The 16,755-nt window shown below is 48.0% G+C and overlaps 6 protein-coding genes across 6 annotated transcripts; 3 read left to right on the top strand and 3 right to left on the bottom strand.

Annotated features, from left to right (window-relative positions):
• Positions 1–1,040: 1,040 nt before the first annotated feature.
• On the bottom strand, positions 1,041–6,956 carry ATNIH1004_004835 (prefoldin-like protein; the record flags this gene model as incomplete). The annotated part of the gene is made up of 7 exons (XM_033569501.1): positions 1,041–1,478; positions 2,246–2,823; positions 2,904–4,004; positions 4,372–5,314; positions 5,605–6,236; positions 6,491–6,667; positions 6,752–6,956. The coding sequence occupies 7 exons, from the start codon at positions 6,954–6,956 to the stop codon at positions 1,041–1,043; spliced, it is 4,074 nt and encodes a 1,357-aa protein (XP_033428307.1).
• A 206-nt stretch (positions 6,957–7,162) lies between these two features.
• TFB3 (TFIIH/NER complex subunit TFB3) lies at positions 7,163–8,397 on the top strand (the record flags this gene model as incomplete). The annotated part of the gene is made up of 3 exons (XM_033569500.1): positions 7,163–7,208; positions 7,260–7,500; positions 7,551–8,397. The coding sequence occupies 3 exons, from the start codon at positions 7,163–7,165 to the stop codon at positions 8,395–8,397; spliced, it is 1,134 nt and encodes a 377-aa protein (XP_033428306.1).
• A 543-nt stretch (positions 8,398–8,940) lies between these two features.
• ATNIH1004_004833 (uncharacterized protein) lies at positions 8,941–9,804 on the bottom strand (the record flags this gene model as incomplete). The annotated part of the gene is made up of 1 exon (XM_033569499.1): positions 8,941–9,804. One exon carries the CDS (start codon positions 9,802–9,804, stop codon positions 8,941–8,943), a length of 864 nt encoding a protein of 287 aa, XP_033428305.1.
• Positions 9,805–10,180: 376 nt separating this feature from the next.
• On the top strand, positions 10,181–12,334 carry NOG2 (putative GTPase NOG2; the record flags this gene model as incomplete). Its single annotated transcript, XM_033569498.1, has 3 exons — positions 10,181–10,278; positions 10,333–11,080; positions 11,492–12,334. The coding sequence occupies 3 exons, from the start codon at positions 10,181–10,183 to the stop codon at positions 12,332–12,334; spliced, it is 1,689 nt and encodes a 562-aa protein (XP_033428304.1).
• Positions 12,335–12,992: 658 nt separating this feature from the next.
• Positions 12,993–15,123, top strand: IKS1 (protein kinase IKS1; the record flags this gene model as incomplete). Its single annotated transcript, XM_033569497.1, has 2 exons — positions 12,993–13,051; positions 13,104–15,123. 2 exons carry the CDS (start codon positions 12,993–12,995, stop codon positions 15,121–15,123), a joined length of 2,079 nt encoding a protein of 692 aa, XP_033428303.1.
• Positions 15,124–15,939: 816 nt separating this feature from the next.
• ATNIH1004_004830 (uncharacterized protein) lies at positions 15,940–16,621 on the bottom strand (the record flags this gene model as incomplete). The annotated part of the gene is made up of 3 exons (XM_033569496.1): positions 15,940–16,317; positions 16,374–16,472; positions 16,568–16,621. 3 exons carry the CDS (start codon positions 16,619–16,621, stop codon positions 15,940–15,942), a joined length of 531 nt encoding a protein of 176 aa, XP_033428302.1.
• Between the last annotated feature and the right edge of the window lie 134 nt (positions 16,622–16,755).

The raw sequence follows: 16,755 nt of genomic DNA, 5'->3' as shown, positions 1-16,755 counted from the left end.
CTAGCATCTTGTAGCCTGTTTTGGTCATAAAGATGAGACTTGCTTGGTTGTCGCTGCCTACCTTAATGGTGTATACGTGCTGTATGATTGAGACACTATATCCAGTGTGATTCAGTGTACTGCACTGTATATGTGCCACTCAAAAGTGACTTTGCCTGCGGGTTCCAGAATCATATCCATACGACTTAAAATATATGAGACATTAATGAATATGTCGTCTGAGCCTGATTTAAATGCATATTTTTCAATAGCTTGTCCCTTCTATCTCATTGTCGCTTTCCATACGGCCAGAGTACTAATTTGCATACTAACTGAAACTGCTATAACAGATAACTTCGTAGCTTGATGCATACTGCTACATTAAGAGATAGTACTGTCTTCTTTATTACAATTTAATTCTCTAACCACAATTCTATGATCAACTGGCTAAAGAACTAAGCCCTGTCCTGCCCTAGTTCACACTCACTCAACTGCAATACGAAAACGCAACAGATCTTTCTTCAATATCTCGTCAAACTCTGCCTCCCAGCTCTTTTATATCCCATTTGCATGATAAGAATCGCCCATTTAGCGCTTCCTTGGCTTTGGAGGTTTTGTCCTTTGTCAACCATACGCAAAAGGATCCAACCAAGTTTGGATCATCGACAAGCACTTTAATAACAACACTGTTTAGTCTAACCCCACTGACATATCAAATCAGATCATGGAAGAATCACTTACTACCCTCGTACTCCTTTGGCGTGACGCTAGCGGAAAGGTCGCTTTTATCCCACCAGGATGTACACTCGCACAAAACAACCCTTTGCTAGCATACTGTTCACTGATCATCTCAATAACCTTAACTTGAGCTGCCTTGCTCGTGCAGTAGTGAATATGCGCCACTGGCCCCGCCACCGTTGGAGCTGCCATGGAGCTGATCCCGATGAAGCTCATTGCCCCAGTAGGGCTATTCAACAACAAAGGGAGAAAATGATGCGCGGCATGATACGTCCCAGTATAATTGACGTTAATTGCTTGCTGAAACACATCTGGTGGTTCCTTTATGATATCATTGACAATCGGTCCAGAGTACCCCGAGTTGACGACCACGACATCCAAATGTCCCCAAATTCAGCCTGTGACTTTGCAGCCAGAGACGCGACGTTGTCGTTTAAAGATATATCGCATTTCTCCACCACCACCTTTGTGGAGGGACTGATTATCTTGACTTCGTTGGCGACTTCTTCGAGAAGGGATATTGTTCGAGCACCGAGGATAATCCCGGACGCACCGGCTCTTGCGTAAGATCGTGCCAAAGCACCTCCTGCTGCGCCTCGGCCGCCGATTATACATACCACGTATGGCTGGGGAAGTTGGACTTGAGAAGAGTCAATATCGGGGTAAGATGTCGTGTGAGACGATACGAAGTTGCGAACATCCAACGCGTTGGCCTGGCTTTTGTAGAGATCATGATTGGAATATCTCAGTGCGCTGAGGACCTGGGATAGAATTAAAATGCGATGTCGGTCATTGATCAATCAATTTCCGTAATGCCTCGTTGAATATTAAGTCCATGGATGGAAGAACGTTCGGCGTTTACTCGGAGCTAATTTCTTCTAATTCCGGATCACTGCCTAGGAGATAGACAAGTGACAATATTAACCTCGATGACGCACCTAGTACAAGATATTAGTCATGAGGACTCTTAGAGCGGGATATTGTTATAGTGAAATGCGACACTAGAAGAGCGGGGGTCGAATCTGGTTCTGTAGAGCCTTACGGAGAACCATTCGAAGAAGGCTTATCGTTCGGACTGTGCATTCATTACTAATTCAATTGAACAATGGGAGTATATTCGATTATATAGATATAGGGCAGCCTAGATACACCCATAGCTTATACATTGTTGCTATCGATACATAATGTCGGGGGTGAAACGTAGCCGCATCTTCATGAAGTCCATACCGTCACAGTTCGTAAGTACTCATGTAAGTCCAGTACGTCCTGTAGAGGGCATGGAAAAATGCTGTCAGAGAGCCCCGATTCAATCTTGGAGTTTCTTGGATGATCATATCATTTGGTTATGATATGACCATTGTCGTCACAGGCCGTAAAAGGGCCTGTGATCGAACACTGAAACTCCGTAGATGCTACGGTGAGCAGAATACACAGTCCAGACATGTATATAATGTATTGGGGTATCTGTATTCCTAGGTCTATGTTCTTTAAGAGACTAGCTCATCCGGGAAGCTTTAAATTTGCTAACCCGCGGAACATCTTCGGTATCAATCGGCACCCGTTCAGGTTCCTCGTCCACAAAGCCACCGTTCTGTTTGATCAGCCGGTTTCTCATCCTGTAGAACTCGCTTGCGATCTCTTTTCGGTGGAGCTGCTCATCGAGCTCGTCCGGTTCGGGTGGAGCGGCGGCACCTTCAAGAATCTCGCGCTCAACAAGGCTATTGGCCAGGATTTGCCCTTGAGGTCCCTGCCGGATGACTAGCTTGTCCACATCTGAGATGGGCTGTGAAAACGGCTTAGGTTCTGCAGGTCTGGCAGGGAATAACGGTAATGAAGATGCTGATGATGACGGTACTTGTGGCTTGCGTAAAGACGGATGGGGTTCGGTACGCTTAGAGCTACCTTCCGACAGAGTAGCCAGTGCGATGGGGTCTTTGGCTTCATTAATCCGAGCACTCTTGAAGCGGGAAGCCTTTCTTGGCGCGTCATTCGGAGTCGGTCCCTTTGCCAGCGGCTCTGTACGTTCCACAACAGAATCAGACAAAACTGGCACGTCTGACTGTCTTGGAGGAAGCTTCTTCTTTTCCGTAGCTGGGGGCTTAGGAGCTGGAGCAATGTCAAGCTCATCAGCAAAAAAGCGACCTTCTTTTTGGCCTTCTTTTCCGTAACTGGAGCATCTGTCTGACTGGTGGCTTTCTTGATGCGGACTGTAGCGGGCTGTTGAAGTTCTTCTTTCAATTCTTCAGGAAGTGATTCAGTGTCTTTGCCCATATTCCACATTCCTCGTGCATTCAATTTGGATTCTAATTCACGCATTTGTCGATGGTAGTCCTCGTCCAGAACAGAATGTTTGCTTCGGCCAAATTCGTCTTCCTCACTATCATCTTCTTCATCATATGCAAAAACATCAGCATCCTCATCAACAGAAATATCGCTTGCGTCTTCATCTAGCTCGAGTTCTGCAACAACAGCCCCAACTTCGTCAAGACTGTACCTAAGCATTTCGCGACGTAGTTGGGCATCCTCTGGGCTTTCGTCAATATCCGTGACAGGGTGCTCTTCAGGAATCTTAGATGACTCCGATGGCGAGGGTTTGTCATCTGCGAGACGGGGTTGAGAGCTTCCCTTTGTGTCTAGAGGGAGGGGTTTAGGCGGTTCCTTTTCGCCGAGAGTGGTTTCATTCTCTTTGTCCGCGAGATTTGAGTCGCCTCCCATCGGAGGCTTATCTTGCGATTCTTGCAGAGCTCTACCCTGGATATTCGTCTGCGGGGTCTCTGGAATATCCTTCACGCCAGCCTTCTTCAATAGTTCTAGCAGACCCTGCGCCTCATCTCCTGGGGTATTGGTCGAGCTGGAGATGATATTTCCTTCCCCATCAAGCTCTTCGACAATTTCTGTCATGGGGAAATCGGCCGTGGGTTCTGCTGGTAGCTGCTCGATAGAATCCAAAGCGTGTAGTTTATTCTCCGCGGAGCGTAGAATTTTCTCCAATGTAGTCACATTTTGCTTTGCATTATCAAGTCGTCTTAGAACAAGTCTGGTTATCTGTTCTCTGGTGCGAGTGGCGTCCTGTCCGTTGACAATCGCAGTGAGTTCCTCCTCCGTCACCAAGGTTCCACCATAATTGCGGCCCACTTCGAGGAAATCATCTATCGTTGCAGTATCGTCGAGATCGCTGAATTCCTCCTTTAAGCCATCGTACTCAGCCTCCTGTGTTCTCCAGCGGTAAAGGGACTTCTGCAGTTCGAGGATGTTGCCTTCAAGTTCGAGACGCTGACGTTCGACACCTAGCAGATCATCTATTGGGAACCCCCATTTTCAAACCTTTGGCAGCTGAATAATATAGTGACGTACTTCCAAATGAACTAACGGCTAAGCTTTAAAGTGCATGAGAGAAGAGTTTCGTCCTGTCGCAGTGGCTGAAAAAAAAAAAAAGTCCACGGATTCCATGCGGAAAACTGTCGGAAGAACCTGATTGGTTCATCGCGCCACCTGGATTATCAAGCTCCGATCCTCCGTCTGACTGTTCCGTTACTGCTGTACGGCGAAGTGTGCGTAATGCACTTCCCCAACCGTGCGATCACATGATAGAAATGCCAAGACTTTAATCCTCCAATTAAAAATTCCCGCAATTTAACAATTTATTTGAAATACATCGTTGCTGGATGTTTACATCTCCCCAAGTCCGTGGCATGCTTCGCATATTACGACGGCGCTTAACTTCTTCCACCAAGATACGATTCATTTGGTTAGAAGCTATAAATCTCTCCACAAACTTTTCATTTCCCTTTGCTACTTTGATCCTCAAAAGATTCATCGCATTTTGCATCACTTCTCTGAATTCTGCGACGAGGATTTCCATGGGCACAGCCTCCTGGTCATCATCTCCATCCTCATCCTGCTCTGACTCGCTTTCTGAAGAGTATAGTAGGGATGATAGGGTGCTGTCTTGCATTTCAACGATTCCATGCAGTTTTCGAGTGCGGAGTCCCTCCCTCGGCGCATACTCAGGTCGCAAAATCAATTGTTCATCTTTCCAGAAAGGATAGACTGTCTGGCGACTAACAGTTTCAAAACAGTCTGGACTGGGTAACTCAAAGCAATAGACGATGTGTTTGCATATAAGGAAGCGACTGTGGAGGAAGGATTTGCAAGCACAGACCCAGTTAACTGGATTCGTGTGGTATTCTTTTAATTTGTCCGGATCCACGGTTTTACAGGCTTCCTTACGCCACTGCTTCTTGAAGGCATCTCTCCATCGAGCTTTGAATATGCGAAACTGCCCACTGGAAATAGCTTTCATTCGATGGACGGCATCCGGGAGAACTCGCGACGTCAAGACCCACACCACCAGGTCAACCCGCGGCCGATTGAATCGATGAAGATAGTCGTGCTTTAGCGTTCGCCAGTGTGACTCAACAATCATTGTTGTTTTCACCACTGGGATATCAGTAGGATCGGCGGCCCGTGCCCACAGCTTCCACTGTTCGGGACAGTACCAGTTGATATACAGATAAGCCCAAAGACGGTAATATCCCCGTTCCTTACACCACGTATGCATCTCGGCCGCACATTCGCGATGCAAAGTCGTCGAGGACTTATATGTGCCATTAGAATCAGGAATGAGGGGATGAAGGTTAAAATGTCGACAGAAAATTTCTAGAACTGTGTCCCGGTCCTCCTTGGTTGCGGGTTCCAGTCTACCAATTTCGTCGATTTTATCCCCTTCGATGGGCAGGCGCAATCACCAAATCGATGGCCCAGCGGTCGGCGGATTGGCAACGAGCCCCAGCAGATCTCCAAATCTGAGACCAGTTTCTGGGCTTCCTCGGGCCGGTAGTGATTTTGCGTGTTAGTGCTTTTAGACGAATTGAGCTTTGTGCTTACAGCCCGTTTCACATGCCAGTAGCAAAGTTGAACTTTTACCCCAGACCACACTGCCGTGACTGCGGCAATTTCTGATGAGTCCTTGTCAATCGCTACGCATCTTGGATTGAACCCGAAATTTTTCAGTCGTTCAAGAAATTGCTGAAGAATGTATGTCGTCGCTCCAGGGTCCGCACGGATGGGTTTCTTCTGTGCTGGGTTGGCCTGAGGAGGAGGCTTTAGCAGCTCGACCAGGCAATATGCAAGCGGAACTCCAGTACCTTCAACTTCGGCCAATACCGCAAATAGGTCCATACCACCACTGTTGGTTCCAAACGTGGAGTCCATCACTAATTGAGGGGCGGATCCCCGCAACTTTTCAATGGTTTCAGAGGCGAAGAACCCTAATGCCCTCAGGTTTCCCGCCGTGAAGACTGCGTGGTGATCACGATAGCGACTGTCTTCAGAAAGAAGCATTGTGGCCGAGACGAAGGGATCTAAGTCTCGCTGCCAGATCTCTGCATTCGCTTTCTGCCACAGATAGTACACTTGATGCCTCGTCACCGGTTTTCCTTCTGGAATCTGTCGAATCTCACGGTATATTTCGGACGGAGTTTTGGTGGATACAAGCGAATTGATCACTTCTTGCACAACTGGTGACAGTTCGATGTCTTCATAGGGTATGTGCCATTGATGACAGATCGATAGAGATAGCGTTCGGCTCTGTAAACACGGCCGTATATTGAGCTTGCTTTGGCAAGGAAACCGCGCCATTCGTCGGCCATCCCGCTGCTTCTCTTCCTCCACCGTAGACTGATAGTTTTAACGTGCATCAGGTCTTGGGAGCAGTGGTATTTGTACGTGAAACTTTGGAAATTGGTTCCCGTGTGGCGGAAACGAAACCCACCCGCCTTCCAAATCACTACACCCAGGTCGTGCATCGCCGCGTTCACTTCGGATCGCAGAAGCGTGTTACGGTCGATGTCATCTCCATCGCCATTTGCAACTTCAAGCGCACGCAGGGAGCCGAAATTAACAGGTAGAGTATCCAAATCAAAAATATAGCTCCCTTCGAGTATTTGGTCTTGATTCTATCAATTCAGATCAGGTTAGAAGAGCCTGTTTGTCCACCAGTCTAAGCTTTGCATTTCTACAATCTCAAAGATACTTGCCAATTTATTCCAATTTCGGAGAAGCCGGGTGAAACTGTCCCAGTCATCGAGCTCCAACGCGCGTTTTCGACCATGGCGCTTGCAAGTTCTTTGTGGCTTCCCGTCCTTGTTAAACTTGAATTCATCAACGCCGTAGAATTTCACGCATTTGCTGCAGAAGATTTTATCAGTCTCTTCAGGTAGATCAGGAAGAGGATCCATTGCTTGGGAGGGAAGTATGTGGGACAGGCAGGATAGGGATCAAGCAACGCGAGCATAAGATAAACAGAAACCGAAAAAGGAAAGGTTGCTTTTATGACTAAGAAAGTATATATCACCTGATCGCAAATTTGGGGAAGTGCATTACGCCCCCATGTACGGCGCTTTCTCTGCTGTATACTGTACTATATTTCACAACTTTCACGGCCATGCCCCCTTCTCGCGGCTCAATACCCCATCGCGGGGATGAAGATGGTCAGTTGTACCTATATGCCCTGTTCATAAAACTGAACTAATGTTTTCTAGAGGTCTGCCCCGTCTGCAAATCCTCGCGGTATTTAAATCCGGACATGCGATTCCTCATCAATCCAGAATGCTACCATAAAATGTGCGAGTCCTGCGTGGATCGAATTTTCTCGTCAGGCCCTGCAAATTGCCCAGTAGCGGGGTGCCACAAAACTCTACGAAAGAATCGTTTCCGGAAGCAGACGTTTGAGGATATTGGTGTGGAAAGGGAGGTCGATATACGGCGGAGGGTCATGCAGATGTATGTTGAAGATTGTTTGTGAGAAATAAAATACGGCTAATATTGTCAAGTCTTAACCGCCGTGAAGAAGAGTTTGACTCGAAGAGAGCATGGGACGACTTCCTTGAGCAGCGCGAAGAAATTATCGCGAACCTTGTCCATGGCACCGATGTGGCCAAGACTGAAGCCAATCTTCAAAGATATGCCGCAGAGAATGTCCGTTCAATCCGTACCAACCAAGCCCTCGAAGCTCAGGAGGCTTCGTCTTTCCAAGAACGACAAACTCAAGAGCAGGAATTGGCGCGTATACGACGAGAAGCGGCGAGACAGGAATACGAGAATAAGCGACGAGAGCTTCTTGCAGAACGAGAAGATGTTCTCACTCGCCTTGCAGCTGGCCGTCCAGCGGATGCAGCCGCTATTACGCGAGAAGGACAAAAAGTGTTGCTCAAGAAATCTTCTGCTCGACGCAGTGAGGAGGAACGTATCCGACAGAAACAGGCAGCTCTGCGCAGCTCGGAAGCCAAAAAAGGTGGTCAAGGACCCGCTGCAGCTGCTGAAAAAGCTGGAGACTCTGGAGACTCTGGGCTTATCAAGGGTCTCAAGAGAATCAAGACCCCAGAACCCGAGAAGCCTTACGATCCGTTTGGTGGGCTGGTCCCCAACAAACGGGACTACTATATACTCCGCGACCACTATCCGTCTAGTTACTTGGACCCCATTAGAGACGATACTCGTATGCAGGCGGGTGGATATGACCTTCGAGAGTACTATTCCCGCACTTTACTTGAGGCTTTCGCAGGGCTGGGATGCTTTATCGATGATGAGATATCAAAACGCGATGCGACGAATAAGCCTGTTACCACCGAAAGAGCTACTGCCGCTGCCGCTACAGATGCTTCTATGAAAACCGGATAATTCTCTGTAGTGCGCAAGGCATGGAATATATTCTTTGCCCAATCGTTTTCATTATGACTCTAAAAATATGCCCGCACTGAGTCTTTCCTCCTTTCTTTTCTCCTTTCTTTCCTTCTTGGTGTTCCAGCGACATAGGAAATGCATAGCGAAGGTGTTCACTTTTTGGATGAAATTGGGTGTACAGCTACAGATTTATTCACGTTGCAGTTTAGAATTTTATTTTATTTTGCGTTTATTTTCCCCTTATCGCGTAACTGACCCCTCTGCCTACAAACGGATCGTAAGGCTTCTCGGGTTCTGGGGTCTTGATTCTCTTGAGACCCTTGATAAGCCCAGAGTCTCGGGGTCGGTTAAGTCTCTATTGACTAGTTATGTCAAACACAGAAAGATAGAGCCCTTTATTCATTATTTCGTCTCGCTACCATCAATTGTCCTAAATATAGGCATTGTTGAATTTTCGGTTCTGATGCAGAGATAGTATACACAGAAAAGAGAAAAATGATCAAGCTAATATCTAGAGTAATGTACAGTATTGTACCACCGTTACAACTTGCCCCCGGTAAGTTCTTCACCCAGTTTTTTGACCCTGCCTTGGACGAGGTCCCAGCGAGCTGCTTCATTTTTCTTGGTATCACCGACAATAGATTGGACAGTCGGGGGCATGCCCAGGTTCCAGATGTTCTCACCTTGCTGGTGATCGTTGCGCCACGCCTCGTTCTCTCCCTCGGGGAAGGCCCTCTCGATTTCGGCAGCAAGTTGAGCCTCGGTGGTGATGAAATTACGGGCATTCATGTAGAGTGCTTGCAGAGAATCTTGTTGTTCCATTGCTTTCCGAGCGTTCTTGGCCTCAAAACGTGCCCGGGAGTTCGCAAGGCGCTCTTCTCTGCCAGGGTCAGGAAGGGTTGAGGTGTGCTTAGGAAGCATGTCCTGAATGACAGAGGGGCGGGTAAACTTCTCGTCCGCTCTTTCTGGCTGCCCAAGAACGGATTTCCGCCGTAACTGTTTCGCTAAACTCTCCTGCTCCATGCGCTTGTCCGTCCGCTGTTTCCGGTCACGTAATTCCAGCAGACCTTCTCGGAAATTCTTTCTCCTCATATCGGCCATGCGCCTCTTCCAGCCAATGTATTGAACATGTGGATCATTCGAGTCGATGTCGGGTACATTGGATGGAAGGGGGGTTGCAGCGCTGATGTACTTCTCGGTTGGTTTGTCGACTCGGCGGGCAGGAAAGATTTCTCGAGGCACTGGGAGCGTACCCTTGACACGGCGGACCGAACGTGCCCCCTGCTGGACGGGTTGAGGGATATCGATGTAATCAGGCGATTCGGGCCCGACTCGAAGATAGAAGGACGAGGAGAAACCTCGGATTTGCACGGTGGCAGTCCGACAGCTGCGGAGGAGAGACATGATAAACAACCTCAGTTCTCTGGTTCAATTCTCAGATCAATTCGGGGGAGATTTCAAAACAGGAAGGGTTCAAAATGTAAGGAACAGATTCATCGCATCGCAATAGAGAAATACTGCAAATTGCGGAGCAGACGATGGCAACGTGGTTCTGTTGTAAGAGGCGGAAGAGATCGAAGCGGATTTTCTCGCACTTGGTCTGTGCACCAATAGCCTTGGCGCCCGTGTCCCAAAAAAAAAAATAAATTTCTCACTAGCAACGAAACATTTTTCTTCTTCTGCCTGTGCTCTGCCACCTTTTCCCCCCTGCCCTATTTTTCAACCTTTTTTTTTTTTACTATTTTTATACGAATTCCTCTCTTAGAGAGCAGGATTCATTATGGGTACAGGAAAAAAGGAGGCCACTCGTAGAGTGCGCCAGGGGAAGGTTGGAGATGGCATGGGCAATGTCAGGGTTAAGGGTGAAAATTTTTACAGGTAGGCTACCTTGCCATGGTGAAGAGTTGTATGTGTATACTGATATGAGAGAAGAGATGCGAAGAAGTTGAGAACTTTGAATATGCTCAAAGATGGTAAAGCTCAACGTGATGCTGCTGGAAATATCACCAAGGCCGCTTCGTACCAATCCAGAGATGCCCCCGTCGCTAGGATCGAGCCGCACCGTAAATGGTTTGGGAACACTCGCGTGATATCTCAAGAGGCTTTGACGTCCTTCCGCGAGGCCGTCGCCGAGCGTGCATCCGACCCCTATCAAGTTCTTCTCAAGACCAACAAGCTTCCCATGAGCCTGATCAGAGACGGTCAAGGTGTGAATGGGCTGAAACAGCATGAAGCAAAGATGGCTATTGAGACTTCGCCATACAGTGACACTTTTGGGCCTAAGGCTCAGAGAAAACGTGTCAAAATTGGGGTTTCATCTCTCGAAGACCTAGCTGGCGAGACGGCCAAAATGCATGATGCCTATGTTGAGAAGACAGACCAGGATACACATACAGACGGCACTCCGATTGTTTCTGGAGATGTCAATGTAGATAATAGCAATCTTGGTGCATATGCTACCGCACGTGAATCGGTCTTTTTGAAAGGTCAAAGCAAGCGAATCTGGAATGAGTTGTACAAGGTTATCGATTCATCAGATGTTGTTATCCATGCACTTGATGCGCGTGATCCTGAAGGCACGCGCTGCAGAAGCATTGAGAGGTATATTCGAGAGGAGGCTCCACATAAACACTTGATCTTTGTGCTTAACAAGTGTGATCTTGTGCCGACTGGAGTGGCGGTACGTTTTTCCCCTCTCCCCTTCCCCAATTTCTCTTTGAGTACTTTTGGTTCCTCTGTTCCATTTCCCTCGATACCAATCAGGCTACCTCGGCCTGTGCCATCGCTAAGTCAAGGCTTCTTCCTGCGACTATGTGTCGTGTACTTTACCATGGGAGTTTTGTCTGTTACAGCTTTGGTAGATTGACGCTGGCCCGCGCCGACCTTCTTTCTGAAGCTAGGCTGACTGGTTTTCGTTTTGAAAATCGGTCGCAAAGGGCGAAGTTGTGCTCCGTTTAAGAGTTGAGTCTTGCCTCTGCCATTTGGCGGCTTAGTAGCAAGTCTCTTAGTAACGCTCCACACATTCTATTCATTTACTTCCCATACTCTACACGTGGTATACTCTGGTAGTCAATTGCTAACTTGACACCAGGCTGCTTGGGTTCGCCACCTTTCGAAAGACTACCCTACTCTCGCGTTCCATGCTTCGATAAACAACTCATTCGGTAAGGGGTCTTTGATTCAGCTGCTGAGACAGTTTTCATCTCTTCACGCCGATCGGAAGCAGATTGCTGTTGGATTCATTGGATACCCCAATACGGGCAAGTCCTCGATTATCAACACTCTGCGCAAGAAGAAGGTGTGTACTGTGGCTCCCATTCCTGGGGAAACCAAGGTCTGGCAGTACATTACTTTGATGAAGCGTATCTACCTCATTGACTGCCCAGGCGTGGTCCCGCCCAACCAAAATGACACCCCGGAAGATATCCTTCTACGAGGTGTTGTCCGGGTGGAGAATGTGGAAAACCCCGAACAGTATATCCCGGCTATTCTTAAACGAGTCCAGCCGAAGCATCTTGATCGTACTTATGGCGTGAAGAATGCTGAAGATCCTATCGAATTTTTAAGCATCCTGGCCCGTAAGGGTGGCAGACTTCTCCGTGGAGGAGAGCCCGATCTTGACGGCGTCGCCAAGATGGTCATCAACGATTTCCTTAGGGGGAAGATTCCCTGGTATACTCCTCCACCTTACATCCCTGTTAAGGATGGCGAGAAGATCGAAGGCCGAGAAGGTAGACTGGGAGAGATGGGCCGGAAGCGAAAGCTTGATGAAACCACACTGGATGAAGCCAATAAGACGGAATATGCTTCAGAAAAGCCGGGTTCTGCTTCTGAGGCAGAAGAGTTCGAGGGCTTCCATGAAAGTGACGATGATAATGACTCGATTGCCAATCTCGAAGTCAGTGATGTAGAAAGCGGGGAGGAGAATGACTGAGCTGTAACAGCCATTACTGCTCAGTCAATTCTTTGCAATCAAAGCAGCACCATGACATCAGCCAGAGGTTCCTTTGTGCTTTGAACCCATTTGCGTTGGCGATGTTTCGCCTTCATTCCTCCTTTAGGGAGCGCACACGACATATGATGTCATAACCTAAATCGGTTGCAGACTAATGCTCCAGGGAAGGTCTATCCAGTTTTCACTGGAGCTGAGAACACCGAACAAAGACAGCGTCGACCCTGTTGTTGATTCACACTACATCCGTTTGGCATGCCAACTGGGTTGTAGTCTAGCTCTGCACATAGTAGCTCTATCTGGGGCATGAACTACTCAGTTCTAGATATGCTCGTCCATACTCTTCATATTAGATACCCACCTAGCCCTTAGAAGAATCTATTTTGATACAACTGCTTACTATTAGTGCTATTTGGATATTCCTCGAGATAGTTCTTTGTATGGCCGCTGATAAGTTTGAGGATAAGTTTTGCATCTGCCCTCACCGCCGTAGCTCACGTGGGGCTCTCCAGCCTCGCTTTCGTCATCTGTGTTGGTCGCACCACCACGTTGCCGTCGATCTCGCTACCAGCCTCTTGTATGTAATTCATGACTTGCATGTCTCCATGTTTCCAGGAAATGTGCGACTTCTCCCTTGACAATGGCGGACGACGGCATGTCCATTATTCCTTATGGGTCGTCCAATCTTGACGTCGTATTGTAAGGCATGCTCACCTCCTGATAGATTCAGTTCTAATATTCGTTGTGACAGACGCCATAATGACTCCGTCGTTGTTTTCGATCGAGACTCTCGGCAACTGGTCCTCAGGAATGCAGCTGAGGATGCTCATGGCATAGAGCTAGCCGACTGTCCATATTGTCACCGTCCCATGCGTGGCGATGACGCGGGGCAGGAAGGACATCATGCCAGTCCTAATGCACAGCCGGAATTCGTAAACCCCAACTATTTTCGAATGCTTCATAATAGCCTACCTAGCTTTGCAAGCTCTTCGCACCCATCTTCTCCGCGCCGTCGCCTCGCTCAACCCGCTCTTCCGGATGGTCCGACGAGCGATCGAAGTCACACACGAAACGCACACTCCACACAAGGTATATCGTCTGCAGCCTTTACACCAGATTATTTCAAAAAGTTCTTTGTTGAAGAAAGAATTCTGGGGAAAGGTGGGAAGGGTGTGGTGTTGCTAGTGAAGCATATGCTGGATGGTGTCTCGCTCGGACATTATGCTTGCAAGCGTGTACCGGTCGGGGATGATCATGAGTGGCTGGAAAAGGTTTTAGGAGAAGTCCAGCTGTTGCAGCACCTGTCGCATCAGAATCTGGTATCCTATCGCCACGTTTGGCTTGAAAATGCGAAAATCAGCACATTCGGCCCTAGTGTTCCTTGTGCATTCATTCTCCAACAGTACTGTAATGCCGGAGATTTGCATAACTATATCTGTGGCTCGGTACAAACTTCCACAACAGCGCAGCAACTGAAGGAGCGCCTCAGGAGAAAGTCCAAAGGGGAGCCCGAACCTGAATCCGAGCTGACAGAGCCTCGTAGGCTACATTTTGACGAAATCTATTCGTTTTTTAAGGACATCACATCCGGGCTTCGACATCTCCACGCGAATGGTTACATACATCGAGACCTCAAGCCCAACAACTGCCTGCTACATCAGACAAGTGATGGTATACGTGTGTTAGTCAGTGATTTCGGTGAAGTTCAGTCCCAGGATGCGATGCGAGGATCGACTGGAGCCACTGGAACTGTGTCGTACTGTGCCCCAGAGGTTTTGCGGCGCGAATATCCAGAAGGTCCATTTGGTAACTTCACATTCAAATCTGACATCTTCTCTCTGGGAATGATCCTTTATTTTTTATGTTTTGCCCAACTCCCCTATATGAACGCGGACCTCATTAATGAGGAAAAAGAGGATCTTGACCGTCTGCGCGAAGAGATCAGTCAATGGAGAGGATTTGACTATGCGCGGAGGATGAGGCCTGAATTACCCGAGCAGCTGTACACCTTTTTGGAGCGTTTATTGTCTGTGGATCCTAATCGACGACCCTCTGCGGAAGAGGTTTTAAGTGGTTTACAGGCTGGTGCCAATGCCAATGAAAATATACGGTCCAGAAGAGGCAGCTCGGCGAGTCCTGATGTGCATACAGCCTCTAGAATTCATCCTGTTGAGAATCCATCAGCTCCCACTTTTCCCCGGCCGCCTCACTCCCCGAAAAGGACGTTTACTCGCCCAGTAGCCACGCGTCATAGTCCGCAGTACGAGGAGAGCAGCGATGCCATGTCCCCAGTCGTTGAAGATATGGATCTTGAAACCGACGGGAGACTTTCTTTGGGCCCGGAAAGGGACCTAATAGTTCGGTCTAGGTATTCACATTCTCCATCTTTATCTCCGGGGCAAGGGGATCACCAGCAGGAAGTACATCGACATGAGGAGCCTTCTCTTCGGCCGTTGCTGCCTCCTCCTCCAAGCCGATTTTCTCTATGGAGGCGCATTCCCGCTATTTCATGGCAGGCTCCATTTCCAGCGATCCAGCTCGGTTTCTTCCTTGTTCAGGTGGTTTCTGTGTTTCAACCATGCACCCCTCTTGCTGTCAACCCTTGGGTTCTGTACCCTTTACTCCTACTGGCAGCCTTAAACCTCTGGACGCGCAATTTCTTACTCGAAGTTCTTATTATTACACTGCATCTTATCGTAGTCAGTTTCAGCATACGCCTGGGCAAGTTATGCGTGTGGAATTCGCCGGGAGGGATGATGTTTTCGAAGTAGACTTTTGCGTCTGATTCTGAGTTTGATTTGGAGGCATTGAAAGCGACTGCATTTTTATTACATTTTCAATTTAAAGGAAAGCACGGAATGGGCCTCTTTGCATGGCTTTCTTTGTTTTCCCCCTGTCTTTACTCTTTGCACGATTTCAAGACTTCCGATGAAGTCGCTTTGTCCCGCACGCTAATAGTATACTGAGCGTTTATGCAAGCACAGATTTACCTTCTCATACAAAGAGAGTTAATTATACAGCATATCTTGCTCAATGCAAGCACCATGGATGAATGATATTCTAGCGTTAGTGGCTTGCTGATTTAATTGGATATTTATATACACCAATGCCACTTATACTTACAGCCACTCCCCTCATGCGCTCCTGATACAGTTTCCCCGCTTTTTTCCATCTCTCAGATACTGCAAATCGTAATCCACTGCTCTTCCCTTTGCCTTCATTGCGAAATACCATAGGCCTTATAGCTAGATATCATTCCACTCACGCCTCTGCATTCCCATCGAATCCAGAGAGGAGCTCATCATTTTCAAATACCGTTTCAAGGACATCGAGGATCCGAAGACCAGTATTCATACTGGTAGATTTACCAAAACCCCCCACAGAATCATGAAACCAAAAGTGTCCAGGTATGACATGTCATACAGGCCATTGACTGACTCGTACCCATACTTCCTGGAGACGGCCAACCCCGAATCCCAGCCATAATACATAAGTCATAACCTTGTACATGTTGAACAGTCGTCTTAGGATATATTTATCCACCATTCTGTTTGTTGTGAATTCCACGCGCGAGAAGCGGCCTGTCTCTAGCGTATCCTGATCAATGAAACATCATGGAGTTTCCGAAGAGGACGTGTCCACTCCGAGACATGGTCATGGTTTGGAAATCGGCAGTCTCGACGAACGAACACATCATGAAATCGTCGATAGTGAAGGTGGTTGTGTCTGGGAAACCAGCAGGGCTTGATTCCACCATCGTTGGAAGATGGTCCCCTTCTATGAAAGGGTGCGAGATCCCCCCGTTTAGCTGGTACAGCAAGGACGAGGATCTTGATGAAGCGTGTGCGCTTGACAGGCGTGTCTACTGAGTTGATGCAGATGAAGTTGCTGAACTTATGGGATCTGGATTCAATGCGAGTCAAAGCTGCGAAGGGGTAATCCACTGCTGATTGCAGATGGAAGGACTGAGTGGTTGATTAGCTGATTATATATGAGTTATTATTGAGTATAGGTGGCTTACATCGCGGAAGGACTGATCTGCCGACGCCCATTGTACCACGAGGGCCCGACATTGCCGTTGCTCATATCCTTCATCTTCGCCTTCTCGGATGCCTGCCAGCTCGGGAGACACTCAGCTCTACTAGACAGGTTCATGTCAGAGCGACAAATCCAACATAATCAATAAGGGCCTACGCTGACAAACGGTAAACATACCCTCGCTTTGTCAATCAGCTCATGATCGTCAGGAAAATCATCCACATTGTTCATACTCTGCTCCTCCGTGACCTTTATTAGGGGGTACCGCTGTACACAACTCGGGATCCCTCCAGGCCAATAATACGTTCAAAATATCTGTGGATGATCAGAGAAAGCAAGAGGCCCATGATTAGCAGTCGTTGGAC

Source organism: Aspergillus tanneri, assembly GCF_003426965.1.
Source record: "Aspergillus tanneri strain NIH1004 chromosome Unknown AapTan_3_pilon_pilon_pilon, whole genome shotgun sequence".
Taxonomy (NCBI): domain Eukaryota; kingdom Fungi; phylum Ascomycota; class Eurotiomycetes; order Eurotiales; family Aspergillaceae; genus Aspergillus; species Aspergillus tanneri.
This window is presented reverse-complemented; position numbering and strand designations above follow the sequence as displayed.